General features: G+C 36.6%; 1 protein-coding gene across 2 annotated transcripts in view; it reads left to right on the top strand.

Moving 5' to 3' along the window:
• PTPRD (protein tyrosine phosphatase receptor type D) overlaps positions 1-16,773 on the top strand; it is a 1,297,197-nt gene that overhangs the window by 1,212,186 nt on the left and 68,238 nt on the right. The window contains exons 29-31 of one of the 2 annotated variants that reach the window (XM_076363450.1): positions 4,653-4,765; positions 11,853-11,972; positions 14,026-14,123. In XM_076363450.1, coding sequence (XP_076219565.1) covers positions 4,653-4,765; positions 11,853-11,972; positions 14,026-14,123 — 331 coding nt within the window. The remainder of the gene's footprint in view (positions 1-4,652; positions 4,766-11,852; positions 11,973-14,025; positions 14,124-16,773) is intronic. The other variant, XM_076363449.1, reaches the window with a different exon arrangement.

Raw genomic sequence — 16,773 nt, 5'->3', positions numbered from 1 at the left:
AGATGGTGCAGGCTAAGTCTCCCCTAGAGGCAATGCCTAACCATTATGAGGGCTGTCTGAGTCACAGTTTATATCTCAAAGTGATTTTGATAAAGCACTACCCTGCTGGAACCTACAGCTTAGGCAAACCTACAGTAAATCCTTTCGACTTGGTTTTGAATGTATGATACATGTTCAATTACACAGGTTTTAGATGGTTAGGAACCCAGTTACTGGATGTTAAAGAGCTCTAGAAATTGTGTGGTGTATCTCAGAAACTGACAAACTAGAAAGAGAGTGCATGTCCCCATGAAGCATTCTTTCATCCCTTTTTTTTTCCAACATATAAATCTATGTGGCTATTTCTCCTGGTTTTTAAGAAATCACAAGTTCTCTATTTTCAGCCTTTCGCTGATGAAGAGCAAAATGTTCCTAATTCTAGATCTTTCTAGAGTCTTGTTTGTTTATGGAGTGGGTTTCCCTTTGTAGGGAAAAGAAATGAAAGCCATCTTGACAGACTTTGTGTTGTTTGCTCTTATAAAGTGCAGCTTTTTGATTTGGTTCAGAAGACAGGAGCCTAAGTTTGAATCTTTTGAACATAGTGAACTTTGGTACTCTGAATCGTAGAATCATAGAATAGTTTGGGTTGGAAGGGACCCTTAAAGGTCACCTAGTCCAACCACCCTGCAATGAGCAGGGACAGCTTCCACTAGATCAGGTTGCGCAAAGCCCCGTCCAACCTGACCTTGAATGTTTCCAGGGATGGGGCATCCACCACCTCTCTGGGCAACCTGTTCCAGTGCTTGACCACCCTCATCATAAAATATTTCTTCTTTATATCCAGTCTGAATCTACCCTCTTTCAGTTTAAAACCATCACCTGTTGTCCTATCGCTACAGGCCCTGCTAAAAAGTCTGTCCCCATCTTTCTTATAAGCCCCCTTTAAGTACTGATAGGCTGCAATAAGGTCTCCCCGAAGCTTTGTCTTCTCGAGGCTGAACAACCCCAATTCTCTCAGCCTTTCTTCGTAGAAGAAGTGTTCCATCCCCCTGATCATTTTCGTGGCCCTCTTCTGGACCTGCTCCAACAGGTCTGTGTCTTTCTTGTGCTGAGGGCTCCAGAGCTGGACGCAGTACTCCAGGTGGGGTCTCACCAGAGCAGAGTAGAGGGGCAGAATCACCTCCCTCGACCTGCCGGCCACCTGCTGAATCTTGATCTATAAGAAGAAATATGCTTCTAAGGGAAAAAACAGATGTTAAAAAAAGCACAGAAATGAAAACAGGGGAATCTTAAGTGATGATGAAGGGTTCTATAAAGACTTTTTCATAACGTGAGTAATCTGGTCATTGCAGACTCCAGGCTATTAAAAGTTTATAGAACCCCTATTTATTATGATCAACAGACAGACAGAAGGATAGACAAATACTGTGTGTATAGTAGAACCTGTTGGTGAGAGATAAATAATTTTCCCTGTTTAGCTGATCTTTATACATCATAGATCACTACAGGTCTATATAGATCACTGTAGACCTCAAGTATGTGACATTCCTTCTAAACCTAAAAAGGTGTGTAATACTTGATTGGGGGAAGATTTATGCTTACCTTACTTTCCAGGGTACTGTTAAAAATTTCTTGCCATTTTATTACCTGGTTTTGTAAAATAGTTTTAAAGTTTTCTTTTTTTAAAAAAAATTAATACAACTCGTATATCTCCTGTATTCAATCTCGTTCTTTGCTTGCCTTTCTCTCCCTCTCCTCCCTTGCTCTCCTTCCCTTTCTCCTCTGCCCTCCACTTTCATCTTTCCTCTCCTCCCTCCTTCCATCTCTCTTCTCTCTAGAATGTAAGAGGGAACTACATCTTAGTGAGAAGTCATTTGTCAATGTAATGTTAACATTACTTTGATAGCTCACATTAAACACCCGTTCACCATTATCTCCGTTATCATTAAGTATTTTGATGAACTGTCATTTCTTAATTTGGTTTAGTTACATAGCTTTACTGTAAGTCAACATTTCTTACATCTCCTGTTGTCGTGCTTACCCTGTTTGCTGCTGGTCAACTAACATTTCACCTTTTCTCCCCTCTTTGCTGCATTAAAATGGAGCAGTAAACCTGACAGGTGAGAAGTGAAAAGTAATCACTCTTTGTTTAATCCAGAAAAGGAGAAAAAAAACAGTTATCATGATAATGATCTAAGACAAAGCGTCTGTCAATCTGAGTGAACGTAGACAGTAATCTATTGATAGGAAGGCAACTGAAAGATCTGTTACATTGTTTACAGCACTGAAAAGTAATGTAACGTATGCAGCCAAGTTTCACTGCTTTTTTTTGTGTCTCCATGAGGTACATTTTCAAGAGACAGCACAGCTATACAATGTACATATGGTTTTATTTGTGTTTTAATGACGTTAGAACAGTGGTTCTTTGCTATAACCAAAGCTGATGAAGGAATGCATGGTTGTGGTTGAAGTGTTAGCTGCTCTAAATCTCCATACAGCTCCATACAGATAGAATCAGTGCTGACTTACAGTTCTACAAGTGAAAATGATATGGTGATCTCGTTTGTCTTTGTGGATTTTTTCCACCTGTCTCAAAACCATTGCATAATCTGAAAGAACTGTGATGTCTTGTATAGTCTGGAAAGATGCAAAAATGCCAGAATGATCCTGAGAATAATGGAAAATAATAAACCATTCTATTTTCCTGTAAGTATTCAGATATATGATTAGAAGAGATTTTAGTGCTATTACTAGATTAATATGAAGTTGTGCTGCCCAGTACTGACTTGCAAGTGGAAAAAAGGTAAATGAAGCTTGTCTCTGGACAGTTACACTGATCCCTAGACTTCAGGAGAAGGAAACACAGATAAAAATACTTCTTGAAAGCTGCATCACACACCTTTACTTAGGGCACTGTGCTACTGTGGTAGGAGTTTGAGATAGTCAGAATCAAAAGTAAAAAAGGACTTTCAACTGAGTTGCTCCATAATAATTTTTTAAAAAAGAGTAAAAACAGAAGAATCAGATTTAAATCTTCATCACTTCACTGAAGAGAAGTTAATACATGTGTTAAGGTATTTACCAGAGAACAGATGGAATGTTTTTACAGCAAAACACTTTTTTTTTTTCCCCCATAAAATCATAGGACTAGTAACTTTCAAATAATTCCTGCAACAATGTTGCTGTTTGGCTTCTTTGCATAGTCTTTGAAATCTTGCTGTATGCACCTTTCATGAATGCCACCAGGTGTTCATCATTTCAAGAACAGCAAGAAATCAATTGGAGCATTTTTAAGAGGGGAGCCCAATGGAATAATAACAGATTTAGCATTGTCACATTGTGAGTCAATTAGAAAAAAGAAAGAAAAAAAACCCCAAAACCAGTGGTAAGTTAGAGCAAATATCGGACACGTGGAAAAGACTTTGCTGTCATAAACCTTAAAATCATCTCAGTTCTGTTTTCGCAAAGTAACTTTTTGCTGCTGTTTTCATCTTCATTTTATATTACATGAGGAATATAAACCAGTTTGCATTTTCATTCAGGAACTCAGAGAGGACTAGTGAAGAAGGATTCCACTTCAAATTAAAGCAATAAATTTCCAGATTCCTGAATGAAAATGCAGAGTGGTAGATATTCTTCATGTAGCATAGTTCTCCATGTTTTGCATCAGAAAATGATACTCTCAAATGATGGGAGTCCATTTTACCAGAACAGTCAGAGTCAGAACACACGTGGAGTCTGCTTCTCTCTAGAGAAAGGAAAGCATACACAAGTCTATCCCACTCCCTCCCTCCCTCCGTCCCCCCTCTTTCCTCCCTCCCTCTTTCCTCCCTCCCTCTCCCTCTCTCCCCCCCTTACACCCCGCTTCTCTCTTTCTCTCTTTCTCTCTTTCTCTCTTTCTCTCTTTCTCTCTTTCTCTCTTTCTCTCTTTCTCTCTTTTTTTCCAGCTTGTTTTGGACAGATTGACAGGAGTACTATAATTCCAGTGAAAGTCTTAATTTGATCAGAAATGTTCATATAGAATCTGAGCCTTGAATATGTAGGTGTGATCAGATACATGAAGATTGTGTAATGCAGCTTTTACAGAGATGAGAGGCAACAGAGCAGATTCTTACTTCCTAGAAAGTGAAAAGAAGAGGTGTCTTCTGGGATAGGTGTCTTCTGTTCTGTTCTCTGTCATATTGAAAGTACCCAAAGAATGCAGGTTATTTTTTATAAGCAATGCAGAGCTGTGCGTATAAAATATGAAGTATTTAATGATAATAACTTGGCGTGGTTTTTTTTTAATTACATGCTCAAGAGTTGGCTACTTTTTCATAAAGGTATAGGTAGCTAGCTTTTAAAAGAGAGATAGTGTGAGTTTTTGTAAGTTTCATGTTATATCTTATAATAGTTAACTATTCGGGTGCCCAGAATGATGATCTAGAGGATCAGTCTAGAGCAGAATGCAGTTATTTTCCCTCTGACATTACTGTATTTAGATTCAATTTGCCATTGCAAATTGTAGCTGCCCTGCCTACCATGCATAATTATTTTACCTTTGCACTAGATCAAATACTCTTTCAGAAATAAGCATCTCACCGTTAGAATATAATGATTAACACTCAGGCACCTTTATTTGTCAAGCTAACACCTCAATCTTATGTTTATGTGTATTCACCTTCTCTATGCAGGAAGAGGGCTGAATCTGATTCTAGAAAGAGCAGCATACCCAACAGCAAGGAGGTCCCCTCTCACCATCCCACAGACCCAGTGGAGCTGCGACGCCTTAATTTTCAAACTCCGGGTAAGAGACAATAGTACCTCACTGAGAGCTCTGTGATCACAAGCTGATTAGTGGTGCTGTTACAGAGCAGAAAGATTGATTGTTTAGAAAAATATATTTTGATTGCTTATGAGTTTTTGCACAATGTATTTCTTTGTTAGTTTTGGAAATAATTCTGTAATTTCTTTATTTAAAGAAAAATCCTGCATGAAACAAAATCAAAGTTCTGTAAAGAAGACCCCAAAGTCATATATGTTGTATGGATGTGTTTTATGTGCTAAAATTCCAAGTTAAACCTAACAATGCTAGAAAAGATTGTTGGGAAATGTACATCCCTCTATTTATTAACGATATTCTTACAGCTACTTCTTTGTAAATAAGCTTCCCTCTTATCTACTGCATTATCAGGTAATCCATTAACATCATTGGAAGTTTCACTACCTTGCAAATGTACAATACAGAAAAGAAATACTAACTAGAGAAATGGTCTTGTCTTTTAAAATCAGGCTGTATGTTAGGGTCAAGGAGGATATTAACATGACAGCAGTTCTGAAGTAGAAGCAACACACTCCCAAAGATTTTATTTACTTATTTTATTTATTAAGCATCATTTTCTTAAAGACTTTCTTAAAGTCAAGAAACACCAGGAGAGAAATACTTAAAATAGTATTGATTTTTTTACCACCTTTTTATGAGTCTTTTTTTTTTTTTTTTAAATTGGCTTTATTTTTATCATGATATATACCAGTAGGCTTGTTTTCTATTACAATATGATTGCACACAGTCCCGGTCTGATGTTAATTACTTACCGAACCTTCCTGAGCCTTGTGTTTGTCAAATTTATTACATTAAGTACAAAAAATAATGAACTCAAGCTCATAAAGGCAGGAAATTAAGTACTTGAGATGTTGAGAGATTAGCTGCAGAAGCTGACATACTAAGCATTACAAAAGGGTTAACTGAACTTGCAAATCTCATTTCTGATCTTCTAAACAGTGGCTATATTAAGATAGTGTTGCCCCAGCAGGAGTGGATCTGCAGAGCAATGAATCCGGGGCTGAAGACGCAACTTCCAGACTGCATGCATATGCAAAGGTAGAAAGGGAAGAGGCTGGAGGCTTGAGCTTTACCCCAGCCTTGCTTTTTTAGTCTGTTCCAGTGCACTGAATGCTCTTTAGCAGCTGGGGAAAATTAGGTGTGTTTCAGGAGTGCATCTTCTAGTTTAGTTTCATCTGAATATGGGCATCTTGTTGACGTGCTCTGGGACCTCTCTACAATATGAACCTAAGTGCAGTAAATGGAAATGATTGAAAGTTTTGATTCACAATTGTGCTTCTGAGACTGCAATATTAATGTAGACTCATCCTTACTGAGCAAAGGTTTCATATGTTATCCAGCGCTTTCATACAAAGTTTTAAAGGTTGTTACAGAGATAGAAGTATACATACAAGTCTTTGAAACATGAAAAGAAAAATTACAGTTCTTACAGTTTAGCTTATGCCTAAAACAAGTCATTATCCGTATACAGATATATACTGAGTAGAGTGGATGGCTTAATAAGTAGGTATATAAGCATAATTTTCTGCTGTCCATGTATTTCGATGTGGAGTCTCACCTATCCATTTAGTATTCATCATAAATTAAAATAAAATGTGGGCAGAAAAAAAATGCTGCCAAGACTTAACAACTTTACATATAAAGTTAATTTATTGTAATTAATTCTAAATTTACGTTTAGAATGTAAAGTTATTAAGAAATGGCAGAATTTGTGGCACTCGTAGACACCATAATTCCACTTCATTGATCTGAAAAGAACCGGAGAGGCGTGGAAGTGTACCTTTCCTTGCAGTGCTATAGTTTATCTGGGAAGTTTGCAGTTTTCTGTGAAGCTAGCTGAGCAGAACATCTGCAATCCATTTCTACTATGAGGTCTTTTTTTTTGCTGTAAAGCTTTTCACAAAATGAAGGATTAAAATTATTATTAAAAATATAGTACAGAAATCAAATTACGATCTTTTTTCCTACTGTTGTACCACCTAAGACCCCTAGCACAGGGCAGGCCGTTATGTTACTCATCATGCAACCAAATACCAAGGAGAAAATTCCTACCCCTGGAGATTTGTCTTGCTCTGTAACACTTGCTAATTAACATATTCTTAATATGTAAACTTAGCCCCAGTGAAGTCAAGGTACAGTTCTTGTGCTAGTAAAAGCAGAACCTCACTTAACTCACATTAACTTCAATTAGGGCTATCATTTCATTAAAATCCTGCTGAATTTAATTTCTTTATTTAGATCCTGCTGGAATGTTTATCCAACTCCACACAGTAACACTCCGTTAAATAACATGCAAGACAAAGCTTTTCAAAACAAATGTAGAGAAACTACAGAAAGACTGTACATTCAGGACACCAGTTTTGCTGGTTTTGTTGTTCTTTCACTGTCAGATATGTGTTTTTTCTTTTCTACCAGGTGGCAGAAATAGGCAGTAGGGTACTGCTGGGGCAAAGCAGGCAGCTGAGAGAAGGAATTGGGGCTGATGTGGTTATGTGTTGCGTTTCCTTTACTGAGATATCTGCAGTCACCCTCATACGATGGCCTTATCTACTCTGTAAGATGTTACCATTTCTGAACATTGCCTATAGATAAAATAAATGACAGAGTGGTGAATGTACTTTAATAATCAGTGTATGCCAAGTCAGTACAACTGCATCAGGATAGATGATTTGACATCATTGTTATTATAATGATTTATTTATTTAGATTATGAAAGCATCCACAGTTTGCTTGGAGCTTTCCAGGCACACCAGTTGCTTCCAGTGGGAGGGGAAAAAAAAAGTTTATAATGAATGCGTAATGTGAAGAAGTGTTAGAGAAGAAAATTTTAAATTACATTGGCATATCCAGATTGCCAGTTTTCACTAGGAGAGGTGAATGAGACAGTCCTATAAAATTCTGGGTTGTCATAAACTTTAATATTTTAAAAGATTTCTAAACAGCCTCTTTCCAAAAATGCTAGCAATCATATATTATGTGTAATGAAAGGTCTGATCAGATATAACTATCAAAATAATTTGAAAGTGAAACCCTTGTTGTGGTAAATTTGAATTTCTAACCACAAGTACAAAATACTCCCAATACAGGTGGTTAGGCATAACTTTTTGAAATAAATTATGGGAAAGCAATATTTTATCTTTGGTGATATTTAGGCAATGATTTAGGCACAGTTATGTTGTACTTGTCATAAAATTGTCAATTCAGCGTGAAGATGTCGTAAAAATCCACAGTCTAAATTACCAGCACAGCAAATGCCTTGCTTTTCTTTCACTTTTTCTTGTCATGTCAATACAGAACTTCATTCTTCACTAATTTAGTACATACCTAAAGGGTTTCCTATCTTACCATGTCCAGGAAGGATTAAATTAATCTCTGACTTCACTCCTCACTGGGTGGAGTAACTCCATAGATAAATTTGACATTTTGTCTTGACATTTGGAATAGCCCACAGTTCTACATCTGAGAACAAGATCCCATGTCCATATGCGGTATCCAAAAATGTATATTTGTTAGATAAGCCCATATGTCAGTGAGTGGTTCACAGCTGTGCCAAGCTTTCTTTGAGTAAACATGAAAATACCCAGTCTCTCAGTAGCATACAGGATTTCATTTATAAGTCTGTTATTCTTCCGGAACTGGAGTAGCTGAGGAAAAGTCAGTCACATTCTTCCCATTCTACATGTTTCCTATGAAATACAGGATAAAAATCATTTAACCTGGGGCACAAATTTTAGAAGTCTCTATGCCACATGGAAGAGTAAAGGTAAGGAAGGGGTAGTAATTAAGCCCTCACAAAAGGTTTAATCAAATGAGGAAGCCCGGTTTTGCACAGAGGAAAATAACTGATGTTAAGTGGTTTGAGTGGGTTATGAGAGACCCAAGGCTCAGGCAAAGACTTCAATCTGTCAATCAGCCAAAGAACTAAATTGAGTCATGCCTCAAAAGTGACTTTTTTTTTTCTCCTTTAAGTATAAAATGTGTCACACTTATAAGTAATTTGTGTAATTGGGTGCCAATTAAACAATTATCTCATTATCTCTTACGAACTAAATAAGATGCTTTGAAATACAAGAAAAATAAATATAATTATTACAGCTCTGAATTAAAGACTCTGCTTTTTTATTAGATAAGTAAGTGCTCACAAAACACTTACTCCCTGAGTTCCTAAGGAAGTTCCACTTTTCAAGATAAAGTAGAAAAAGGGTAAAACAGTTCCAGAGCAAAAAGGTGCAAATAACAAAAGTGGAAAAAGTGATGTCTGGATTTAGTTACCTGCTTTGCAAGTTAGCAGGAAATTTCCTCCCTTAGTTTATCCACACAATTTCTGTTTATGAGAATCATGACAATGCTGAGGGAAGTGCTGTGGTTTGTCTCCGTGGCAAAAACAGACTGGAATAGCTTTCTCACAGTGAGCGATCCTACATATAGCTATTCATGTGAACTTGACTCACATGAAGGATTTAGGCATCTAAACCAGGTATAGGCTTCAGAGTGCAAATGGCACTTCTCCGATACCCCACTTGGTTGCTTTCAAACCTAGAGGCAATCAAAATCTGCTTAGCTGGGAGATGGAGTTTAAAGTTCTGCTCCTCACAAGATTAACTTTTTTTTGTTTCTGGATTTTAGCCAATAGTTTTGCAACATGTTATTGTATTGAACAATTTTAGATCAGGGTCTGAAAACTAGGTGTCCCCTTTTCTCAGTGTAGAAGGCTTTTACACCTCACTCAGAGCTGGGTCTTCTGCTGTGAGGCTACAGAGCCCCTAGGGCTGCTTGGTAGAGCTAAGTCTTTGATACAGAACAAAAATTACTTTCATTCCAGAATCTAGTTTTGAAGAAAATAAATTCTTCTGGAATAAAACTGACTTCATTTTGCAATATTATATACACATTGGTAACTATTTTAGAATAGCTATTGCAGAACGACATACTTCTCTAGAGCTAATCTTGTAAATTTAGCTTTGTACACAAGATGTAAGATCACTCTCTGACTCAGCTCTAACTGTATGAAAAAGAAATTTTAAAGTAACAGTAATTTTTTTGTCAAATATACTGAAGGCATCCTTGCTAAATTTTCATGGATGCCAGATTCCTACTGAATCAGGGTCATCTTTCATTTTTTCCATTTTCCATGTCCAAATTTTAAATATGTATTTCTTTCTAACTTTTTGATAAGGGTAAGTATCAGTAACAGTAACCACTGTTACTGATTCCTTCCTTTTTCTGTAAAGGGACATCTTAATCAACATGGAGTGGTGTGTGGGAGGGTATTCTGTGTTATTAAGTAGAAATTACTTAATTTTGTACAGTAATAAATCAGTTTTTAAAATCACAGAGTACTAATTTAATGTGGACCTGAAATACAACTCATTTCAGAAAGAAATTTCTGTGAAAATAATGTGTCACATTTTCAGTTCATCTAGATTGTAGTCTGTATGCTAGCAGATATGCACTTTGTTTAATTTCTAACTTCCTTGTTTATTGTGGGCATGTCTATCTACAGGTCCAAATTGTAAATAAATGTGTGTTTCTCAAATGTTTCATTTCTTAAATGTTTTTAAAAGCCCTTACCATAAAAACCCTGACAACAGACAAAATTGTAATTTAACTCACTAACGACAAGGCCAAAACACCCACCTGTTTCAGTGGGGTAAAGGAGTATACTTAACAGGTTTAACGTCTGTTAATATGCAGATGAATTCTGACCTTGCTCTCTCAGTTTTTCCTTGGAATTGTGGCACATATGGTGTCCCATGTTTCTTAGTCATCTATTTACCACAGATTAACCAGAAGATAATTCTACACTGTAATTAAACCATACATTCTCATTTAATTCATGTGGAGTGGTTACTACTAGGCTGCGTAAGATCAATCACATTTGGCAATCTTCTACTAAATTTGGAAATAAAAGCTTCTTACGGATACAATTTCAGCTGTGTTTTGCATGTGGTGGTTTTGGGTTTTTTTTTCTGTTTGAGTTTTTAAGTGTGTTTATCTCTTTATTTTTGTATTTTAAAGAAAGTTTGAAAGCATGTTTTCAGCATGGTGTTCCTTTTGACTTTCTAGCATGTCACAGGATCTGTTGTAATTTAGCTGTATTTTGTCTTTAATTTTTTGTGTTTTCATAGCATATGTTGATTGATGTGGAGGTGTGTCAGCAAAGAAGTGTATTTTCTTATTTGTAGCCACAGAAATAAGTGTGTTTAGCTGTATTTTGGGTGGGTTTTTTGAGTCAAGTTCTACACCTGCTGTTCACATGCAACTCATGTTAAGCTCAGTAGGAGCCTCATGCTTTTGAATGAGATATGATGAGATTTTAAAATGTTCATAGCATATTCTGTTATGATGCTTGTTATGATTCATAAACTGATTACATAACAAAAGTCCTCCAGCAGTTCTTTTAAAAAGTAGCTACTTTTATCATTTCGGTAGAACACATTTTATATATTTAAAAGATGAAAATATACCAAATGCAATTACTTTACTTCATAAGTTAACTGCAAAATATTATTTGAAGAAAGTTAACAAGTGTCCAAGTGTCAGTGCCTAAAATGAGTTGTGGAGAAAGGGGTTATATGCAGTCAAAATTTGCCAATTTCTGAAGTTGTAAGTAGTTCTTTTTTTTCCTTAGAAAAGAAAGTTTTATGTCAAGTTTCATTTTGCACGAAGTGTTTAATATGAAATCTCCCCTTAGGAATGTCAGATGGCATACAGAGGAGCATATAAACAAAAATAGCTTAAAAAAGAATGGATGTTCAGCATCTTTAAAAAAAAAATTCCTTCACAGTAAGCTAATTATTGAGATTTGTGTTCATGGTGCTGGTGATTTAGTCAGGTTTATCATGTACTGAGCAAGTCTCATTCTCTTTGGTTTTATGTTCTTTATGTTTACAGTAGGGTAACTGGACCTTTAGACATCTTCTTAGTTGAGTTTCCAGACGCTGTTTTGTGCATGTCTGAACTGCCTGTATGTACAAGATTGATTGATTATGATGGTCTACTGCTGTTACTAATTTGTTTCCCATTTCCGATTGGCTTTTACTTTTTACAGCTTTGAGCAGTAATTCAGTCCCCTACGCCTCCCTGATTGGCTCTGTGTCCTCCCTCTCTAGCCAAACTACCACTCAGTCCTTATATGATAATAACTCTCTCCCACGATTCGCTCGAAAAGGTCTAAACATCTTTGTCTCTATTATTTTCTCTGTTCAAGCACTGTTTTAGATGTACATCAGTCCACCTCCATTTCTGGATCAATCTAGAGTTCTCTTGTGCCTTTTCACTCACATATTTTCCATAGGGGTGCTTGATCTGGATCAATCAGTGTAATTGTTAGATGACTGTCACCCACACTCATTTTGAGAATAGCCAAGTTCTATTAAGTGAAATTTCTAAGAAAATGGGAGACAACCAGAACTAATTCAAATAAATTAGTTCTTATGGACTAATTTGTTAATTGAAATTTATAAGAAATCTCCCCATTATATCTGACTATTCTGCTTTGTTAGTTGACTGACAGCTTGTCTTAATATCTACTTTAAATAATGTCTCACCATCACAGATGTGCTATGAAGGTAATATATAAATATATATGTATAGGGTCAGAAGAATTGGGGCCAGTGCTGCTGGACACTATTTTAGACTCTAGTATGATGCCTGAAATGTCAAAGAATCAAAAAGAAAACAAGAATTTAAAAAAAAAAAGAAGAACATGCTATAGCGTGACTGTGTTGTAAGCACATGGTCATTTTCAGCTATGTTTACAGGAAATGCAAGTTAACTGTCTTTAGGCATGCTCTTGAAATTCACGGTGACAAAGCAAACTGCATTGTGCAACATGGCTTCCAGCTTGAGCCCCCTTGAGTCATCACTGTTTTCCCTTTGTAATTTCAAGAGATCCTGGGGTTCACTAGCTTAATTTTTCTAGCCAGCTCTGATTTCTTTCCACAAGCAATGAAAACTCACTTTCATTTTAGGTGTGATAGTATAAAGCATGAGGAGAAGAATGTAAACAGTTTGGAGAAGGGTCGTGAAGACTAATAGTGTGAAACAAACATGTTCACAAATTTTTGCCTGGCAAATCTTCAGCTGGCAGATTGTTCTAGTTGACCCCACATCTTTTCTGTCTTTCTTTTGCCTCGCTGTCCCTATACTCCCTTCCACGCCCATCTCTATCTCTGATTCCCAGCTCCTCTTCTTCTTTTTCACTCAGCATCTTCATCAGTGGACAAAGATGTTTACACCTGAAGTAGATTGTAGGTACTTTTGGGGGTTGATAAATGGGGTTTCAGATTAAGCGTATTTTAAGGTACTAGTGCAGTCAGTATGTGTGTCCAGCCAAACTGTACAACCCCTGCCTCTACAATCTGCTACTAGTGAAAACATTTTTGAAGTTCTAGTTGTCTGATGTCCAATGTTGTCTTCAGTGACTGTTGTCTAAAAGCAATCGTGCATGTTATTCTAGTCATTCATAGTTGCATGTGAATGTCAGTCACCTCAAAATTTCATAAAATATTTAAGTATTTCTAATTTAGTCAGAATATGTAGTCAGTCTTCTAGACTTTGATGCATTATTATTATTAATCCTCAAGCTATCCATTTCATTTTTTATAATTTATTTTATAAGTTAGTTTTATGTTGGTTTGAGGTTTCTTTGTTTTTCACCATTTCCTTTGCAGGTTCAGGTGTCTCCGGTTACCTCAGTAACCTTCATTCTTCAAGTTCGTTTTTCTTGATTATGCATAAGTCACTTTGTTTTCTGTCAAAACACTATTCTTTCCCCTTTAGGGCTCTTTCAGTGTCTGTTTCTCGGCTCACCTTTCCTCATCTAATTCAATGGAGTTTCCATTTCATGCAGTGCAGGAGAAGGAGTTTGAAATGACATTAAGAGTCATTACTCAAAGCAGAGGTCGACATCAGGTCTAACTGTCTCATTTTTCCATGCCTAGCTAACCTCATTGACTCATATGACAGTAACTCTTTCCTCTACACTAGGATTGTTAGCTTTGGGAATATGCTTGGTGACTTCTTTTAATTTGGCTTCAGAGCTTATCTATCCAGAGCATGTCCTGCTTTGAGTAACCAAACTATTTGCCTGCTTCTCTCACATACAACATCTTTACTACTTACACATTTCTAGCCATTCTAACTATTGCATTTTCTAAATTTTAGAGCGATGCCATCACTGTAGTTTACTTTAAATTCTGTTGTTCTTTCTTGTTCAACAGGTATGGCCAGTCATCCCCCAATACCTATCTTGGAACTTGCAGATCACATCGAAAGATTGAAAGCAAATGACAATTTGAAGTTCTCACAGGAGTATGAGGTAATTTTCCCCACTTTCTCATTATTCAAATAGTTTAAATTGTCATGCTTTCTGTTTCCCTAGACTTTTCTCTGATATGTACCAGGCTCATGGTGCCAGTTTTGTATGATATTAAAACCATGATAAAAAAATTTCTCTGTGTAAAATGACTACGTTGGTGAGGTGGCTCCTTTGCTTGTAACATCTGTTCTCTTTTTATAAGGATACGTGTCAGGCAGATTCCATGGGCACATACTTGAAGTAGTGTGTGAATGATACAGCAATTACTCTCTTTAATATACACAAACATCCATCTACTCTGCAGATCCTTAGACTATTTAAGAAATCTCCTGTGTAATGTTGACAGGACATATACAATACAAGCTCCAAAGAAGTTACAGTCTACTATGTTCATTTTGGATGGATTGAAAGAATTTGCAGTTTCCTGGTGTCTTTCCTAATATAACAATTTCAAGACATTGTATTTTGCTCCTGTCAGTAATACCACATTGATAATCTGTGAATGATGGTCTGTAAGAGCATGAAGGAATTTAACTGGAAGAGAGTAATCATTGACAAGCCACCTTGCCGGTAATCCATGGAGTATACCTCCCCAGACAGGCATTGGTACTGTGGAGAGTAACAGCCTCTCATGTCCATAACTTGTGGCTAAAGGGACTTAGGTAGCCATCCATTAAACACAGTAAATTATAGCTGTTTCTTCAATGCCAATATGGTCTATGTCAAAAATCTGTGGATAAAATATGCACTGAACCATCAGAAAAAGAATGCGTCTTTAGAGCAGCTATGGGCGGTCGTGTCAGTGATCCAAGGATTAACAGCTCCCAGAGGGATCACTGAAACAGTATTTTCTTTATAGTCTGTTGTGTCACTAATTCTTGCTTAAAACTCCCCAAGACTTTGTTAGCATGGTGGAATAAAAACCCGTATTACTCTCATTTTTTTAGAGACTGCACATTCATTGCATTTGAAGGTTCATACGAACACTGACAGTGCGATAAAAAACACCAAAGAAGACTTTCACATGTTGGTTCCATAGTAACATGTGACTGCATGGTACTGAGATCCTGTAAATGCCCCATGTATTTTGAAAGTCTTGACAGAAAATGTTAAAAATGAATACTAACTACTATGATAGAGAACTACAATTGCTTATTATTTAGTTGAACGTGTTGTTCAGAAAGACCTTAAGACTGCTCTAAAAAATAATCTCATTAAATGTCAAAAGGAAAATATAGTCTCGACAATTCATGGAAATAAATGTGTTTGAAGAGCATCTCAGGATTGCTGTTTACTGTTGCAATCACAAAAAATGTAGGAGTATCTTCTCACATTTCTGTGTGTAAATCCTATGTTCTTAAGTACGAAGATTGGAGCATATAAAGAATCAGACAGGGAAATTTATGTAACAGAATGTTCGCCATAAAAAAAGCTAACATTTGGTACAAAGTTGACAATCATTTCCTGTTGTACCATGGGCAAATTCCTTGGAATATCTGCGTAGGAAATTCCATTGAATAAATAAAAAATGTCATTACAAGTCATATAATGTAATATAACTTCCATAAAAATAAACAATACACCTTTACTATGTCTTGAGCATGTTGTGGAAATAACATGGTTCTTCTTATGCTGTAATGTAACTTAAAAGTTTTGGTGGTTTCTATTTCCTTTATTACACTAAAATAATTTTGAGAACATAATCTTAAGCATTTATAGTCAGCATTGTGAAGATACATTAAATCATTAAATTCTTAGTATCTGTCCCTCCAGAACTTTTTACCAGTCTGTGTAAACAGCCCAGCTTTCACATTCTTTTTTTTTTTTTTTTTAACAAAACGTACCATCTGGGGCAGAGTGGTCAGACGTTCAAGATTAAAATGTGGTCCACTGTAGGTCAACATCAAGCTTCATTCACATTGCTTTGCTCAAGGTGGTTAAACATTTATCTTTGAAATCCCAGCTTCAGAGATACCACTTTGTTTCCATCTAGTCCAAGGTTCATCCATTTTGAAGTAGAATTAGTGAAAAGCACTGCTTTTCACTGGTCTAGTGTACGCAGTGGACTAAGTCTGCAGTTTGATGATCACTGTAAGTCATCTCCCTGTCTTGGCTGTGCATTCCTGTTGTCTCTCTTGTGCCAATCCTGGCACTAGAGCATGTGCAGCTGTTCAAGGATTATCTCAGGAAATAGATTCAGCTGAAAACTGATTGTTTTATTTTTCTTTGCTGTTCTCAGTTGGATCAATTCCCTGAACTAGCTCACCACATGGCTGTGTGAGCTCTAGTGCCAGCACAAGGGAGCTGGTGGGAACATTTGTGGTCAGGGATTGGGACCTTCTCTTTCAGCAGCAGTCCTCACTAATGTCTCTTAAAAGCAACTATCCGATTCCAAGGCAGAAATGGGTACAGATGGTAACAGTTCAGTTATTATCACTTCAGATTATGTTTGAACTGGTGACACAGAAGGAAAAAGAGATATTTTTCATCTTCAAGAGTTAAAGGTGTAACATGCAGCAAGAAACCACTGATCTTGGTAATAAAGTCCTCCAGTTAATTCCCATTTGAGGAAACAAACATTTTTCATCAGTTACCACTGATGAATTTCTTTTTTCATAATGCCCCTTCCTCCTTGGCATTCCATTATTTT

Source organism: Aptenodytes patagonicus, chromosome Z, assembly GCF_965638725.1.
Source record: "Aptenodytes patagonicus chromosome Z, bAptPat1.pri.cur, whole genome shotgun sequence".
Taxonomy (NCBI): domain Eukaryota; kingdom Metazoa; phylum Chordata; class Aves; order Sphenisciformes; family Spheniscidae; genus Aptenodytes; species Aptenodytes patagonicus.
This window is presented reverse-complemented; position numbering and strand designations above follow the sequence as displayed.